This window comes from Chrysochloris asiatica, unplaced genomic scaffold (genome assembly GCF_000296735.1).
Source record: "Chrysochloris asiatica unplaced genomic scaffold, ChrAsi1.0 scaffold00013, whole genome shotgun sequence".
Lineage (NCBI taxonomy): Eukaryota > Metazoa > Chordata > Mammalia > Afrosoricida > Chrysochloridae > Chrysochloris > Chrysochloris asiatica.
The window spans coordinates 31,969,864-31,988,980 of NW_006408531.1; the positions used below are offsets into that span (position 1 = coordinate 31,969,864).

At 37.9% G+C, this 19,117-nt stretch overlaps 1 protein-coding gene across 3 annotated transcripts in view; it reads right to left on the minus strand.

Moving 5' to 3' along the window:
- Positions 1–1,925: 1,925 nt before the first annotated feature.
- NKAIN2 (Na+/K+ transporting ATPase interacting 2) overlaps positions 1,926–19,117 on the minus strand; it is a 1,602,249-nt gene continuing 1,585,057 nt past the window's right edge. The window contains exons 5-6 of one of the 3 annotated variants that reach the window (XM_006834694.1): positions 12,714–12,795; positions 1,926–4,346 (exon numbers count right to left, since the gene is read on the minus strand). In XM_006834694.1, the coding sequence (XP_006834757.1) occupies positions 4,337–4,346; positions 12,714–12,795 (92 nt within the window). In that variant the 3' untranslated portion in view covers positions 1,926–4,336. Of the gene's footprint in view, positions 4,347–12,709; positions 12,796–19,117 lie in introns of those variants that run through there. The other 2 variants (XM_006834695.1, XM_006834693.1) reach the window with 2 other exon arrangements.

A 19,117-nucleotide genomic window follows, 5' to 3' on the forward strand; every position in this document is an offset into this window, starting at 1 on the left:
TTGCTATGAGTCGGAACCTTACAGTTTAAAGTGACTTTGCAGTCTAGTGTTTTATCCTACAGTGCCACACCAGGAATCCCCGCTACATATATATAGTTGTTGCTGTGAAATGCCGTTAAGTCAGTTCCAACCCATATTGACTCTGTATAGGGTTTCTGAGGAACAGCTGATGCTACCTTGTAAGTCTAACCAACCTTAAAGTCCAGTGCAGCATTAATTCACAGTGGTATACCAGGACTCTCTCTCTCTCTTTCTCTCTCTGTATATATATATATTGTTGTTGTTGTTAAGTGCCGTCGAGTCGGTTCTGACCCATAGCGACCCTGTACAGGGTTTCTGAGGGTGTAAATCTTTACGGGCGTAGAAAGCCTCATCTTTCTCCCGTGGAGCAACTGGTAGTTTCGAACCGCTGACCTTAAGGTTCACAGCCCGATTCATAACCACTATGCTACCAGAGTTATATATATACATATATACATACATACACATATATACATGCATATATACATATATATACATACGTATATACATACATATATGTATATGTATCTGTATGTGTATATACATATATATGTATATATACATATGTATATGTATGTGTATATGTGTATGTATGTATATATATGTATATATGTATATATGTGTATCTATATCTATATCTATCTATCTATCTATCTATCTATCTATCTATCTATCTATCCTGTTGTTGTTAAGTGCCATGGAGTCAGTTCCAACTCATAGTGACCCTGCATAGCTGCATAGGATTTCTGAGGAGTGGCTTTTTATACAAATGAGATGTGTGTATTTGGTCTTACAGTATGAAGTAACATTGTGACAATCATTCACATCTACTTCAAGGAACACTATATCAGCATATTTTTCAAACAGGAAATTAAAGTAATACCAGGTTTGATTATTTACAAGGCTTTCATCATGGGGCCTAGAAGTCAAGAACTACAATTTGATCTCCAGTTCCTTTGAAAGCAACCTCAAAGCTTTGCTTATTTTTGATTGATTTCAGCATTTCGACTTCTGAGTTGCAGTATGTGTCTGTGTGCGGTAGGAGAATGGGCACGACCTCACTAGTCAGTCCATGTCCGGAGGAGGGACGCTGTCTTTTCTTCCTTTAGTATGAACATTGACCCTCAACTGAGACTATGATGGTACAAATACAAATGGCAGCATCTAATCTCATTTATTTGCCTACCAGACCCCAACATACTTTGCTCTAGTTGTCTTCTACTGAGGTGACTATCAATAATCTAATAACTAAAGAACAAAAGAAATCATATCATTATAGGGGCAGTAAATGAGAATTTGAAATGATTTTATTTGGTCTGTAGAAAATGGACAATCCCATCTACTTGTTAACCAAAGGTTTAAAAAGTAGCACTCTAACATCTTTGTCGAAGGAGCTCTGGTAGTGTAGTGGTTACGAATCGGGCTGCAAACCTTAAGGTCAGTGGTTCAAAACTACCAGTCGCTCTGTGGGAGAAAGATGAGGCTTTCTACTCCCATAAGGATTTACACCCTTGGAAACCCTGTAGAGGGTCGCTATGGGTCAGAACTGACTTGAAGGCACTTAACAACAACAACAACACCTTTGTCAACTATTACCCATATACTGACTCAAAATCTTAAATTGAAGGCAAAAATAAAAAAGGTTCTCCAGATGACAGCAAGTTTCCTACAGGCAGTCTTGTGAAAGAACCCCTAGTGTCAGGAGATAATGAAAGTCCGCATCACCTAGGACTGAGCTAAAATGGTGCCATGACCTGGCAATGTCTCTCCTCTGCAGACACATCCCTCACTTCACAGAACATCAGCTCTGCCTTCATGCAAGTTTCAAAGGGCTTTCCTATCAATGATATAATCAAATACACTGTGAGAAGTGGCAGGGGTTTTTCAGGGATGGCTCGGAAACATAATTGTTTTTCCATTTATTTTTTAAATGCAAATTACACTAATAAGTCAAAAAATCACTCTGTTAAAAATACATTCAGAATTAACAAATGCAAAAAAAAAGACACATCAGGATTATAACTTTTGCCTTCTGAATATTTGTTTATAACAAAAGCTCAGCCTAGAAAAATAGCATTCTTCACTGGATTTTGAGGAGGATACAGCTGTACAACTTAGATGTTTTTTTTTTTCCAGATAGAATCACACTACTGTGCTTACTGCTCCCAAAAAAGACCTGTCCACTGATTACTTTTTAGTAGTCAACAACTGTTTTGAAAATTTTGGTGGTGATGATAGTAGTGATTTGGTGGTAACTTGGCTGCAACTTAAACCAAGAATATGAGGGCTTATTTTCTGCACTGAAATCCGAATCCATATACATGTAGTATAAGGTGGAATCTCATCACAGCATGGATGTTCAATGAAACCTCGTTATACTAGTTACATATAAAGTAGTTTCTGACATGTATAGTATTTTAGGCGTCAAAGGACAATACATTGGTAAATATTTTCTCACACATTAAACATGCATGGTACTCTAAGGTCATTGTTTGAGGTTTCACTGACATGTTTGCAACTGTGTTTTTTATACATGTATGTATGGACAAACATATACAAGCCACTGAGAAGATTCAAGCATGAGTGCTGGAACCTTTTTTGCAGTTTATTCACTTGTAGTCACTTTGTCTCCCTTTATAATTGTCAGATGTGTATGTGTGTGTATATCACAGACATCCATGCAAACACAGTAATGGGACTGGTTTATGTAGATCTGGATAGGGAAAATTTCAAAGTAGGTTAACCAAATAACGGACTGCACAGAAAACAAAGAAAAATGCTGCTCCATGCCAATTTGTAACTTTCCAAGTCTGTATTTCATTGTATTTAAGAATGGCATGTTTGCTTTTTGTTTTGTTTTAAAGGATTGATTTAAAATGTCTTAGGTGTTCCAAGACAGAAGACTCATCTGAGTTCCTGATAAGCCTGAGCTAATTATGCTTCCTGCTAATGAAAACCAAATAATGCTTGAAAATATAGAACAAAGTTTCCTAGGAGTTCAGAATATTCCATAAACACATTGACCTACTATTAAGTTTCCAAAGGCATCTTGTTGCCAACTACGTTAACAGCACAGTTTTTCTGCCACAATAATACAGGAGGATTAAAATACACTCTAACACACGACAGATCCCCCAAATACCACAAAGAGATCTCAAATATTTCACCAAGGTAACTACTGCTCCCCCCCACCCCCACCCAAAAAATAATCTCATACGCTGAAAGTTAGAAAAAAAAGTTCACCTACATAGTCTTCAATTTGAATTAGATATAAAAGAGTAAACATAGCTAATACATATTTAGTTGGCCTCCGTTCATAGAAATCCACAAGGGTTTCTGTGTCAGTAAAAGACGTATTTGTAGATACTTACAAAAGCACCTAGAGTGCAATAAATAAAATCAGTGAGTTAAATCATTTCTGCTTTCTGCTTCCACCAGATTAATGAGTTTAGTAGATTAGTAGATTTTACTTTCTTCTATTCCAACCCCATCAGAAGACCGTATTTAAGAATTATAAAGATGACAATTATTGTTGTTGTTGTAATAGTCTCCATTTTGGCCACCACGGAGGCTCAATGGTAAAGCACTTTGCTGACAGCTGGCAGTTTTCTTACATAGACACACTGGATATGCTGAGCTATGCAGTCTTGGTCCTTGACATGAAGCACACAGATCCAAACTCTTTTGGAATTAAAGTGTGTTAGCCTAAAGGAAGTGACTTGGGGATGTCTGCACTGAGATTCTCTGGCGCACAATTTAGGTGGGTTAAGGCAAGTATGTACGGTACAGCCTTTAGGGTCAACAACCTGCCATTTCAGACTTCGGTTACAAGATCATCATGGCATATTTTGTATGTTTTTGCAACTACATTGCCTAAGTAGCCTTGGTGCTATAAAGACGTATGGAGTGCAGAAGACAGGACTCTCATACTAATTGGCCCTGGATGACTCCGTAGCTCACAGAGGTTGACTGGGCTGCAGAAGAGTTAGTAACGGCCAGCAGAGGGCACCAATATGTTTCCTTTTGAACTTTCCAAAGGCTTGGGAGAAAGAATCCTGCTTTGAGGAAATCCAAGATGGGCGTGTCCTGCATATCTATTTCAGTTAGAAAGAGGAGGCCAAGTAGAATTATGTGTTTGTTGCTTGCGTGTGTGTGTGTGTGTGTGTGTGTGTGTGTGTGTAGCCTGTTTGCTTGCTTTGTTAATGTGTATATATATTTAAACTCAGTTGCTTCTTGCTCTTTATAAAATGCAGGAGACCGCTGCAAAACAAGTTCCTTTTAAAGTCCATGAGCTGACATGCTGAAGTCATCTTGATTATTTTGACCTACATGAGAAAGAGAGAAAGGAAAAATCACAAATACATATGTGTGTTTATAATCAAGGGGGGAGCAATGGGTGCTTGTTGCTCTGCACCTCTTCTCCAAGCACAAGAGCAAGCAACAACAACAAAAAAAGTCCAAATTGTGTTTTTAGCAAATAGATACTTTCCTTTTTTTTCTTAGTTCAACCTCATGAATAGAGAAGACACTTAGGATAATTTAAAATCTAATTTCTGTAGACAAATGAAATGGATATGTATTGATCTACAATAAAGCTGCCCAAAAGAATGTGATATTTTCAAATGTTTTCTAATATACTATAGGATGTTCTCACAGTTTTAACAGCAGGAAGCCCAAACAAATCTATATTTGCTATAGCATAGAGGTCAGTGGTAGTCAGAGCTGCTAATTTTCCAGAAAATTAACCCATGAACATGTCTTTGTTCAGCAGTTTCATAGTTGTCTAATCATTTTGAAAAGATTTTCTAAATTGTAAGAAAAAAATGGAAATCTTTCCTTTTTAGATGGATTATAAACAATGCAAAGAATTATAGGTGAAGAACATTCACCTCATTTTAACCAAATAAAAAAAAAAAAAAGAGTTCTGTCCATTCATTGACTAAAGGAACTGAAAACTGTCAGTGAATTCATGTCAGTGAAGACAGTGTTTTCAGAGCTTTTGGTCACAGAACATTTGCTGGCTATAATGGAAACCCCACAGCTAAAAGTGCACATTGCTTTTAAGTATTCACTTTTCTTCTAAGAAATAGCTTTTATTTCCAGTTGCTATATAATATTGTTAGGTTCTTGAACACAGATAGACCCATGATGTTAAATTACTTTTACTTTACGAGCCTTATTTATAGCCCATTGAAGGTAGGCACCAGAGGACAGACGTAGACCTTGTTTAGGTCTCTGCCTCACAGCAGGGGATGAAGTTTATGTATGAATCAACTTTGGTTTTTCACAGATTTGAAGAGATGTTAGCTTTCAAATGGCGTGTTTTGTGGGTTAAAAAGTTGAAAAAAAGCCTTCACTCAATACTTCAAAATGTAAAATCAAAAGAGAATTAGAAGAATGCAGAAAAAAAGGCAAAAGGGAGCTATGTATGGAAATATGGCAACCAAGCTGTTGTGAAGAAAATACTCATTAGTTAATTAAAAATCAGGGAATGTAATATCAAATCTAGCTCAGAGTCCATCGAGGGTTTTGGGAAGAACACTGAATTAAGGCATCAGAAAGACTGGTTAGTAATCTGCGATACACTACTAGCAAGATGTTTGACTTTTCATGGCGCTGTATGATTAGACCGCAAGGTCTGTTTGAGTCACAAGGTTTGTGGGTCAAACTCACCAGCAACTCCTCAGAAATCCTATACAGGGTCACTAAGAGTCAGAATGGACTCGATGACACTTAATAACAACAGCAAAATAAAATCTTAGTGTTCTAGCATATGAAGTCATCTGTGGGATATTTTATAGAAGGGAGGGTGGTGATATTTTAAGTAGCAATTTGCTGGATATCTTAGAAAGAAAGAGGGGAAACAATTTTCTTTTGTTCTTTTGTTTGTATTTAAAATTTTCAGTTTAATAAAGTTATGGGACAATTCACAAACAATTTAACACTGGGAAAAGATATATATCTCTGTACAGTACTCTGTTCAAAGATAACATTAGAATTATAAATGCTCGTTAGAAACAATGTACTTCATTATGTATAATTAGCATGCTCATGTTATTATCATAACCAATCCCTAGATGAGTGGTGATACTGAATTTATTATAGCTTAATCATATGGCACTGTGGGTTAATGTGCCAGACTGCAAAACTGTTTGAACTGCAAGGTTGGTGGTTCAAGCTCACCAGCTGCTCCTCAGAAATCCTATACAGGGTCACAATGGGTTGGAACTGACTCGACGGCACTTAACAACAACAACAATCATATTTATTAATTATTCATATTGACCAACACAAGGAAATGTTAAGTTATATGTTATATTTTGTTGTTAAGTATTGTGGAGTCTTTTTTGACTCATAGTGACCACATGTACAACAGAACAAAACAGTGCTTATTCCTGTACCATCCTCACAATTGTTGTTACATTTGAGCCCATACTTGCTGTCACTTTGCCAATCCATCTCACTGTAGGTCTTCCTCTTCTTCACGGACACCCCAGTTTACCAAGCATGATGTCCCTCTCAAGGGACTGATCCCTTCTGATAACATGTCTGATGTATGAGAGATAAAGTCTGACAATTCTCGTTTGTAAGGAACATTGTGGCTGTACTTCATCCAAGACAACTTCATTTGTTCTTCTGGAAGTCCATAGTACTTTCAATATTCTTCTCCAACACCACAAATTAAATGCATCCATTTTTCTACTCAACTTTCACATACATATGAGGTGACTGAAAATACCATGGTTTGGTTCAGCTTCACCATAGTTCTCAACCTGATATCTTTTCCCTTTAACACTTTAAAGAGGCCCTCTGCAGCACACTTTCTTAATGCAATATGTCATTTGATTTCGTGACTGCTGCTTCCACGAGTGTTTACTAAATGAAGCCTTTGATAACTTCAATCTTTTCTCCATTTTTGTTTTGTTTTGTTTACCCCAGTTCCTTCAGCACAGCTTAAACTTCTTCCATCAGTTCTTGATCATATTCTACCTCTTGAAATGGTTGAACATTGACCATTTCTTTTTAGTAAAGTGACTCTGTGTGTTCCTTCTATCTTTTTTTGTTGTGTGATGGTTTCTGTGAATTCAATATTTTGTCTGTAGAATCTTTCAATATTGCAAGTCAAGGCTTAAGTTTTTTTCTCCAGCTTAAGAAATGATGAGTGTGGTCTTCTTCCATTTTGGTTTTCTAACTCCAGATCTTTGTACATTTCATGATCATATTTCATTATGTCTACTCAAGATGCTCTTTAAATTTTTTCTGTTCAACCCTTTGACTTCCTCATTTCTTCCATTCACTTTAGGTTCTCTACACTCAAGAGGAAGTTTTAGAATCTCTTCTGATATCCATTTTAGCCTTTTCATTTTTCCAGTCTTTTCAATGATTTTTTGCTTTCTTTCTGTATGATGTTCTTGATGTCATCCCACAACTCTTCTGGTCTTAGTTAGTAATGTCTAATATGGTAAATCTGTTCTTGAGATGACCACTAAATTCAGGTGGCTGTTGTTGTTGTTAAGTGCCATTGAATTGGTTGCAGCCCATAGCAACCCTGTATAGAGTTTCCAAGGAGTGGCTGGTGAGCTTGAACCACCTACCTTGTGGTTCAAAATGACTTTACAGTCCAATGCACCCACAGCACCATGCCAGGACTTTAAATACAGGTGGGATATATTAAAGACCATATTTTGACTCTCATGGACTTGTTTTAATTTTCTTCAGCTTCAGCCTGAACTTGAATATGAGCAATTGATGGTCTGTTCCACAGTCAGTCCTTGGCCTTGTTTTGGCTGCTGATATTGAACTTTTTCACCATCTGTTCCCATGGATATAGTCAATTTGATTCCTGTATCAAATTGACCATTCATGTGTCTAGTTATCTTTTATGTTGCTTACAAAAAAGGGGGGAGGGGGGACATATTTGCAATGAATAAGTCATTAGTATTGCAAAATTTTATCATGTAATCTCCAGGATCATTCCTACCACCAAGGCCATATTTTCCATCAACTGATCCTTCCTCTTTGTTTCCAACTTTTGCATTCCAATTACCAGTAATTATCAATGCATCTTTATTACATGTTTGATCATTTTCTGACTCACGAAGTTGGTTGTTGTTAGGTGCTATGGACTCTGTTCTGACTCAAAACGACCCTCTGTACAACCAAACGAAACACTGCCTGGTCCCGTGCTGTCCTCGCAATTGTTGCTATGCTTGAGTCTATTGCTGCTGCCATGGAGTCAATGCACCTTGCTAGGGGTCGTCCTTATTTTCGCTGGCGTAGTACAATATGTGGAGTCCTGGTGTGGCACTGTGGTTTAATGTGCCAGACTGCAAAGCCGTTTGAACTGCAAGGGTGGCGGTTCAAGCTCACCAGCTGCTCCTTGGAAACGCTATGGGTTGGAATTGACTCTACGGCACTTAACAACAACAAGTACAATATGTAGTTGGATTTCTTGTATGATGTTTCCATGAGTGTTGACTGTAGATCCAAGAAAAATGAAGTCTTTAATAGTTTCAACACTTTCTCCATTTATGATGTTATTTATTGGTCTAGTAGTGAGGATTTATATTTTCTTCACATTGAGGTGCGATCTATACTAAAGGCTATATACAGTCTTTGGTCTTCATCAGTAAGTATTTTAAGTCCTTTTTGCTTCTAGCAAGCAAGGTTGTATCATCTGCCTATTGCAGTAGTTAAATTAGGAATATAAATCTTCCTAAAATCCTGATGTCACATCTTCTTCATAGAATCCAGCCTCTCAGATTATTTGCTGAGTATACAGATTGAATAAGTATGGTGAAAGAATACAACTCTGGCACATTCCTCTCCAGATTTCAAACCACTCATTACCCCTTTGTTCTAATCAAATGACTGCCTCTTGGACTATTTATAGGTTCCTTGTGAACAGAATTAAATGTTCAGGAATACCCATTCTTCACAATGTTTTCCATAGCTTCTCATGATCCACACAGTCAAAAGTCCTTGCATAATCAATAAACCACAAGTTGATAGAATTCTTCAATTTTATTGGTTGGTGTGTAAATTTGAAGAACAGTAGTCTTTCTTGTATTCATAAAGTTATTGTCCTATCACAGACAGCAGTGTATTTCTTGACAGATCTTACAATGCTCTTTTGGAAGTTGAAAGTAATGCTATTTCTCTTCAATTTGTTGTTCCTGGCATCATAAACCAGATGACTGTCTGTTTCAAAATGATCAATACCAGTCCATTTCAGCTCACTAATTCCTAGGATATTGATCTTTATGTGTTGCATTTCATTTTTGATATCTTCCAATTTTCCTGGATTCATACTTTGTACATTCCACATTCTGATTGTTAATGGATGCCTGCATCTGTTTCTTTTCATTTTGAGTTGCACCCCATCAGCAAATGAAGGCCCCCAAAGCTATGCTCTAGTCACATCATTATGATCAAGTCAGCTTTAAGGAGGCAGCTCTGCCCCAGTTATAATTTTAGTGCCTTCCAACCTGAGGAGCTCATCTTCCAGCACTATATCTGACAATGTTCTTTAATAAGGCTTTCATCTTCTGGCATCATATCTGACAATGTTCCACTAATGTTCATAACGTTTTCAGTGGCTAAACATTCAGAAGTAGCTTGCATCTCCTTCTTCCTCGTCTATCTTAGTCTGGTAGTCCTGCAGAAACTTATCCACTATGGGTATTTAAAATGGTGGGATAGCTTTCAGCATCACAGCAACAAACAAGCCACTGCATTACAACAAACGGACAGACGAGTGGTAGATATATTGTTGTTGTTGTTAAGTGCTGTTGGGTCAGTTCTGACTCATAAGAATATATATACTGTCAGAAACAGCAATTGCAAGCCTTGCAGATGTTCTGGTCTACTGTGGAGCACAAATGTATTGTTCTATGCTACTTAAATTGGTATGTGTGATGTAGTGCTCGCTGTTGTTATGAAGGGCTGTTGACTCAGCTCCAACTTAAAGCATCCCTGCATTGGGTCTCCATGGCTGTAAAGCTTTACAGAAGCAGAAAGCCTCATCTTACTCCCACTTAATAGCTGGTGGGCTCAAACCATTAACCTTGTGGTAGGCAGATCAGTGTTTATATTGTAAAGCCATCATGTTCCTGACATAGAGCTTACTGAGGGAATTTTTTGGGGAATGACATATAGTATATGTTGCTTCCTAATTTACTAAAATATTTTCAAGAGTAACTTGGAAATATGTCTTATTGCAATAATGTTATGTTTAATATACACTTATTATTTGACAGGTACTTTGTTTTACATGAGATTTTTTTCATATAATTTCAGAATAATTGTATGAAGTAAGTATGATATTATCTAGGTTTTGATGGTGAGATGCTATCATTTACACTTGGTGAGATTTAACAAAGTTATTTAAATAAAGTTATATGCCTGAGGTTATGCAGAATTTAATTTCAGGCAGGCTATAATAGGTAACTTTACCTACTAACCTTACTGCTTTGCCTTTACAAAAGGCTATATTATCTTGAGAGAAGTAGTAATGAATTTAAAGGAGTTATCCAATTATTTTAATTTTAGCTATTAAATCTTTCTGGGAAAATAAGAGAGCTAAGGTCTAAGTTACAAACAACTGTAATACATGGCAAAAGGAAAAAAAAAACTCAGATTAAGAAGTGTTTTATAAAGACAGTATCTTTCAAGATCGAATTTTTATAATATCAGGGGCTCAAAATGTAGAAATTGGAAAAGCGATTTTTTAGTGCAAAGAGAACTTGCAAGCAGAATTGGGAAAATTCAGGCCATATTTGGAGAAAAGCAAGGGTTGTAGTTTGACTGGAGGTAAACCAAAATGGCTAAAATGACTACGGGAAGATATCAGACTAGTTACTCCCCCAATAGATTATAAACTTCAGGGAGGCAAGAATCAGTTTTTATTCATCATTACATTTCATCACTGCCTCCCAACACCAAAATTTACTAAGATTTGAAGAGCAAAGACATTTTCAACAAATTATTGGGGTAAGATTCCAGTAGATTTGCAGATTACCAGATTTGGTAAGGAGTTTCCACTTTATTCAGTAGGTCCGAGAGTGCCAATGGTAGTTTTGGGACAGAGGTGAAATCACCAGAATAGTACATTAGGAAGATGAATTTGACAGCCAAGTAGAGGATGGAATTGGGGATTTTTAAATAAGAAAGAGACTAGAAAACTCAAAGTATTAGATAATGAATGCTCAAATTATGGTAGTGGCTGTAGGAATATGAAAGAAGGTATTGTGCTATATACTATTTACAAAGGAAATGCTTTGAGTGACATATAGTATAGGCAGATTCTGGAGTTGATGTCTTTTCTATGTATGTGTTAGCACATGCTTTCATAGAATTACAAGATACACAAGGAAAAAAAAATGCAGATATGATGCTCCTATCATTTTATTAAAGAAAAGCTTAAAAGGGGGCTATGTAAGGATTACTTTAATCTCTTTGGAGAAGAAATACTCCAAAAATCCATTTATTATCCTACAAACTAAAGCTATTAAAAGGTAAAATGATTCAATGGTGGAGGACAACGACAACAAACACATATCTTCAAAGTGAGAAGTTCACATTTCAAAATGAATTGGAATCTTACTTTCCATTTTGATCTTCACTTGCAATTCAGCATATCACTTGATACTGATATATAGAATTTGTTATCAGTTGTTATCCAAGGGAATTTGCCTAAACACAGATATAAAAATCAGGCTCTGATTATATGTCTGCTCTCTTGAGTGCTAGAGTTAAGGATCTGGTAAGTTTTAGTGTTAATGTTGCAGTTTCATTTCACTTTTAACATCAGAAAAATGACAGAGAACAAGTATTGTTCCATTTCTGATTTTTTCAACACTATATATAACTCTGATAGTGTAATGGTCACAAATTGGGCTGCTAATCGCACAGTCAGCAGTTTGAAACTACCAGTGCTTCCATGGGAGAAAAATGAGGCTTTATGCTCCCGTAAAGATTTACAGCCTCAGAACCCCTATACAGGGTCGCTATGAGTCGAAACCGACTCCATGGCATATAACCAGCACCATATGTAACCAGGAGCGCTGGTGTAGAGCTGTGGAATAAGCACTTAACCATAGGTTGGTTTGAACAGCAAGGTTGGTGGTTCAAACTCACCAGCTACTCCTCCGAAACCCTATATAGGGTCACTATGAATCGGGACCTACTTGATAGCACTTAACAACAACAACAACAATATATACTAGGTTGATCTTATAATTCATTATTCAGCAAACCACTGTTGAGATTAAAAGAGAGTGCTGGTAATAATTACACCAATATAATAGATATAAATGGGGACTATTCTGGGCAAATCAGAACGTATGTTTTATATAGCGTTATATATAAGCACCTAAATGCTTATATTATTTTCAAAATATATAATTTTGGGGAAATTAAAAAAAGTTGTATAGTTGTATGTAATATTGGATTTTGAATCTGAACTAAAGGTAACTTTAAAAATGGCATTTCTGATACTTCAAATTTTAAAAAGAAAATATCATTATAAATATTCTAATAAAACAATATTTATAGAAGAGGAAACACCAGAAATATAAACCTGAAGGAGATTTTTAAAAGAAAGCTACATGCCATTGATTTTTGGTCATAATAACTTTAACTTGACCATCTATTAGCATTCCAGAATAATACTTTCAATTTAAAGTACTTACATGTACATAGGCTGTAGTTGCAAATGAGATGTCTTCTGTGGCCCTTGATAACCATAAGAGTCAAAGCCACCTATGAAATCAACTGAAAAGGGACAATTGTTATTAATTAATTTTTCATAAGAGATAAACATTAATGAGCAAGGCCCCATACAATTTACTAATACAAACCTTTTGTTAATCTGTTAAATTTAAAAAGTGGCTAATTGAAGAGAGAAAAAAGAAGGCTCCTTCAGGGAATGATTTTATTTTGTCTCAACTGTGTGACTCAATTATTGTTTTACAAGAATCTATTCACTTGGGAAAAAAGATATACTCCTTTCAAGCAACCTAGGTCTAATTGGAGTATTAAAATTTATTTGCACATTAAAGATGCAATATGCCTTTTTGGTTGGCTAGAGATTTTCTGCAACATATTACAAATGTTATAGCATAAAAGTAATGATCATCCAAGTGTGTGTACCTATCAGCAGTTGAAACATTAGTAATAATATTATATACTATGATTTTCAGACAAACACAAGTGTTATGTTGGAGCTTACGTAAATTAACTCAACATGGCTGTCCCTACCATCATGTGGTTTACAATTTGAAACAGATAATCAGAAGTAAAGATATGGAGCAAAGCCTAAAAAACATTCAAGTGTAAAACAAAAACAAATCAAACCAAAGTAAACTGTTGCATCAAGTTAATTACAACTCCTGGTGACCCCACATGCTTCAGAGTAGAACTGTGTTTCAAAGGGTTTTCTATATTTAAGATACAACAAGAGTTACTGCGGTAGATTATATTTTCCAAAGATTGCTACAACAATATTTCCCATTCCACATATTTTTATGATGTGACCTTGACACTCCTTTCAGGAATAGTTTGAGTCTACTTTCCCTCTACTTGAACTTGGGTGGAACTTTGTGGTACTGTTGAACAAAAAATAATTACATAAGGGACACCAAGCGTCTTCCAGATAGATTAGTTGTTAGGTACCTTCGAGTGAGTTCTGACTCAGTGACACAACAGAACGAAACACTGTCTGGTCCTGTACCATCCTCACGATTGTTAGGCTTAAGCCTATTGTTAGTGCCACTGTGTCAATCCATCTTGTTGGGGGTCTTTCTCTTTCTTGCTGACCCTCCACTTTATCAAGCAAGAAGTCCTTCTCCAGGAACTGATCCCTTCTGACAACATGTGCAGAGAGCAAGAAACAAAGTCTCAACATCCTCGTTTCGAAGGAGCATTCTGGTTGTATTTCTTCCAGGACAGATTTGTTTGTTCTTCTGACTGTTTGTACGTTAAATATTCTTTTCCAATACCAAAATTAAAATGCATATGAAGCAACTGAAAATACCATAGCTTGGTTCAGGTGTACCTAAGTCCTCACAGTGACATCTTTGCTCTTTAACACTTAAAAAAGTAAATAGAGGTTGTATGGTGGAGATAAAGGAGCTTTGGTAGCATAGTGGTTTAGTTTCCGAACCGACTCCACGGTACTTAATAACAACAACATGGTGGAGATAAAGGAGGAAAAGAAGCACAAAAACAAAAAACCAACAAAAATGCTAAGGATATATGATGGGAAGGAAATAAAATTGGGGATAGATTCTGAATTATATTGCTCTAAGGTGCTCTGGTAGTGTAGTGGTTCTGAATCGGGCTGCTAACCTCAAGGTCGGCAGTTCGAAACTACCAGCAGTTCTGTGAGAGAAAGATGAGGCTTTCTGCTCCTGCAAAGATTTGCAGCCTCAGAAACCCTGTGCAGGATCACTATGAGTCAGAACCCACTCCAAGGTACTTAACAACAACAACATGATGCCTTTGCTAATGTGGTACTACTCAAAATGAGAAGAAACAACAACATCCATTCATAATCAGAATGTGGAATTTATTAAGTATGAATCTAGGAAAATTGGAAGTCATCAAAAATGCTATGGAACACATACCATTTGATATTCTAGGTATCAGTGAGCTGAAACAGACTGGTATTGGCCATTTTGAAGAAGACAATCATATGGGAATAACAAATTGAAGATGAATGATGTCACATTTACGGTCAATAAGAGCATATCAAGATCTATATTGAAGTACGATGCTCTCTGTAATAGGATGACATCTATAAAGAAGACTGGCATCCTGGTGTGGCGCTGGAGGATAAGCATCGCACTGCAAGGTTGTTTGAACCTCAAAGTTGGTTTCAAACTCACCAGCTGCTCCTATACAGGGCTGCTGTGAGTTAAACTGACTCCACAGCACTTAGCCACAACATAAAGAAGAAAAGTTAATATGACCACTATTCAAATTTGGCCACCCAGTGTGGCTCTCTAGGATAATCACAGGACTGAGAGCCATAAGGTCTGCAATTCAAACCCACCAGCTGAAATTAAGAATAAACTAAGCTTGAGTCTATTATTAAACACCTTATTAGTTTAGTTCCAAGATACTAAGCTGAATGGTAGTAAAAATCAGATTGTAATTATCATATGAATATTTTACAGTAAAGTAAGGGAAAACTGAAGAAACCAAAACGAATCTTCAAGTTCAATTTATAGGATCAGGACCAAAAATGGAGAACAATATTTGAGTCATGAACCACATAGACCTTCCTAATACACGAGGAAAGGTCAGGAGGGGATTAAGGGGTGTCCTTAGCATTAGCCATGAGTGGAGCCTGAATTATCTGTGGCTTGTTTTTATTGCCCATGATCTACAAAGTGTGCATGTGTAGAGTTGGCCTACAACTATACAACAGGGCATTAAAGCCCTGATGGCCACTTCAGAGAGGCCTAGTTAACACTAGACAGTTCCTTGTTGTTGTTGTCAGGTGCCATCGAGTTAGAACCGACTCATAGCGACCCCATGCACAGCAGAACGAAACAATGTCCGATCCTGGGCCAACCTCACTATCGCCGCCACACTTGACGCCATCAATGATGTCACCTGGCTGATTCATCTCTTTTTCTCTGACCCTACACCTTACCCAGCATGACATCCTTCTCCAGCGACTGTTCTCTCCGGACAATGTGTCCAAAGTATGAGAGATGAAGCCTAGCCATCTTGGCCTCCAAGGAGCACTCTGGTTGCACTTCTTCCAAAACAGATCTATCGGTTCTTTTGGCAGTCTATGGCACTTTCAGTATTCTCCTCCAACACCACAACTCAAAGGCATCAATTCTTCTACGATCCTCCTTATTCACTGTCCAGCTTTCGCATCCATATGAGGTTATTGAAAATACCATGGCTTGGGTCAGGCGCACACAGTTCCTTAGCCCCTTGTAAATTATATCTTTTACCTTCGCAATAATACTGTGAGGTAGGTAGGGAAAATTCTCTCAGTTTTGTAGATAAATACAAATTGACTTGACTGCTTGAGGTCACACAATAGCTGAAGATTGGACTAGAAGTTACATGCTTTCTTTTCTTTTTAAGTATATTGGGAGAGTGATTTTTGCTTCTCACGACATTCTAGTAAGTACCTGAAAGGTTTTCAAAGGAGTTTCATTGCAATCTGGATTAAATCTAATTTTTCCCCATCTCTTTCTCTCTCTCAGTTTTTTATTTCTTTCTTGGATCTTGTCTGGATGCCATGTGCCTTCTTTGATATGTGGCACTGTGGGTTAATGCACCAGACTGCAAAGCCGTTTGAACTGCAAGGTCGGCGGTTCAAGCTCATCAGCTGTTCCTCGGAAACATTACAGAGAGTCGCTATGGGTAGGAACCGACTCGATGGCACTTCACAATAACAACAACCTCTTTTAGAAGTGGTTGTTTTATGCACCAATAGATATGATCATGTGGTTCTTTTCCTTTTTCTTATTTATATGGTGGATTACATCGATTGTTTTTCTAATGTTGAACCACCCTCTTTTAGAAAATGTAATCTTTAATCTTCCTGCCATCTTCAATTGAATATTCTGGGAATGTAATGTAAGCTATAGCTGATGCAGAAAAGACCTGTGCTGGAGTTGCCAACAATTTTTGCTAATGAAATGCCTTGGTTTTCTGTACTGTGTCTTTAAGAGGTGATAAGACCCCACCGTTCAAGGTTTATGTCATTTACTTTGTGTCTGATAATTTATGCTGGACATCATGTAAACATTTAAGCAGGTCTTCCTTCTAAAAGTTTTCTTATTTATATTGTTAGTCTCACCTTGTATGATTCTCATGATAGTGTTGCTTTTCATAGTAAAGAGAGACATTTTCTTTATTGAAACTTGGCATATTGTGTACAGTATTTGAATGCTGACCAGAAAATATGAAAGACAGATGGAGGAATTACTGAAGGCTTAAGTTAGAATTAGGACAATGAGCAAAGAAATATGTCATTAAGTATAAGATATATTGAGAAAAAGGTAGGAAGCATATGACATGGGAAGTTCTTAAACATGGGAAAAGTTGTGAAAAAGGAAAATGTCTAATTGATTCTTATAAATGTGCTGGCTAGGAGAATGCTACTGCCTTTAACAGAGCAACAATAGTAAAATGTAAGGAGAGAGTTGGTGCTTGGTATCATTTTGGGCATACATTATACAAGTTATAAGTGGCACATGCCTGTGGAAGACCCAGGAAACACATGGGAAAAAATTCTAACCGATGCAATGCAGATGAGGAACTAAGTACACATGGTGCAATGGGTTTCCTTTATGTGGTCTTTCTCAAATGATTGGTCTGCCAAGTCCTTGATCTGTTTGCTATCTGCATAAACAGCTTGTAAGGATTGGGCTATTTAGTCTGCATAAATGATTTGAAAGGATTGGTTAGTTTGCTCTCTGTGTAAGTGATTTGCAATCATCCAATATGATTAGTCTAAGGAGCTCTGGTAACATAGTTTTTATGAGTAGGGCTGCCAACCTCAAGGTCAGCAGTTGGAAACTACCTGTGGTTCTGCAGGAGTAAGACGAGGCTTTCTGCTCCCATAAAGATTTACAGCCTCAGAAACCCTGTATAGGCTCACTATGAGTCGGAACCGACTCCATGGTACATGACAACAACAACTGTAGAATAAACAATCGACCAGAAGGTCAGTTTGAATCACAAGGTCATTGATTCAAACTTACCAGCTGCTCCTCGGAAACCCTATGCAGGTCACTTTGAGTGAGAACGGACTCGATGGCACTTCACAACAACAATCTGATGAATATGGAGCTTAGAGAAGAGCACCTCCTTCAGGCCTGGGGTCTCTGTGGTGAAAGCCTGCTTTTGTTGTTGTTGTTAAGTGTCATTGAGTTGGTTCTGACCCATAATGACCCTGCATAGCCTGCCCAAATAAAAGAACTGCAATATGGATCAAGGAGCACAAGGTTGGGGCTTCAGAAGGCAGGAGGAGGCTGTGCGCTCCTGTAAAGAATCACATCCTCAGAAACCCTGTGGAGCCATTCTGGTCAGTCCTGTGTTGTTAAGTGCCATTGAGTCGCTTCCCACCCACAGGGACCCTGTGTAGGGTTTCCCAGGAGTGGTTCAAACTGACCTTGCTCATTATCCTGTAGTGCCACACCAGGACTCCACTCTGTCCTAGTGTTGCTTTTGTTAAATGCAGTAGAGTGCGGTTCTGGCCCATAGCGACCCTGAATAGGGTTTCCAAGAAGCAGTTGGTGAGCTTGAACGGCTGACCTTGTGGTTCAAACCTATTTTGCAGTCCAGTGTATTAACCTGCAACGCCACACCAGGACTCCACTCTGTCCTATGTTGTTGTTGTTGTTGTGTGCTGTGGAGTCGGTTCTGACTCATAGCGACCCTGTACAGGGTTTCTGAGGCTGTAAATCTTTACGGGAGCAGAAAACTTCATCTTTCTCCTGCGGAACCGCTGGTAGGTTCCAACTGCTGACGTGAGATTAGCAACACAATTCGTAACCACTACGCTACCAGAGCTCCTTCCTATAGGGGTGCTGTAAGTCAGAATGGACTCTATGGCAGTCGGTTAATATGTGTCAAGGGTTATAACACTGAGCAGAAAGCACTGAGACTAAGAAAAATATCAACAAAAGGATGAGAGAAGAGAGTCAACAGCAGAATCTGTGATCAGAGGCCCAGTAGGGGCGCAGAGGCACAGAAGACCAGTGCAGCACTAGTGAAAAGCTGTTAGGCTGCAGCCTGGCAGCAGTTAAGGCAGCTGCAGTGGGTGAGTCTGTCCACAGAGAAGGTGGTGATGATGGTGAGTCAGCACACAGAGAAAGAAGGTGGTGATGATAGTGAGTCAGCACACAGAGAAGGTGGTGATGATAGTGAGTCAGCACAGAGAAGGTGGTGATGATGGTAGTCCATCCACAGAGAAGATGGTGATGATAGTGAGTCTGTCCACAGAGAAGGTGGTGATGATAGTGAGTCAGCACAGAGAGAAGATGGAGATGCTGGTGAGTCAGCACACAGAGAAGGTGGTGATGCTGGTGAGTCAGCACACAGAGAAGGTGGTGATGCT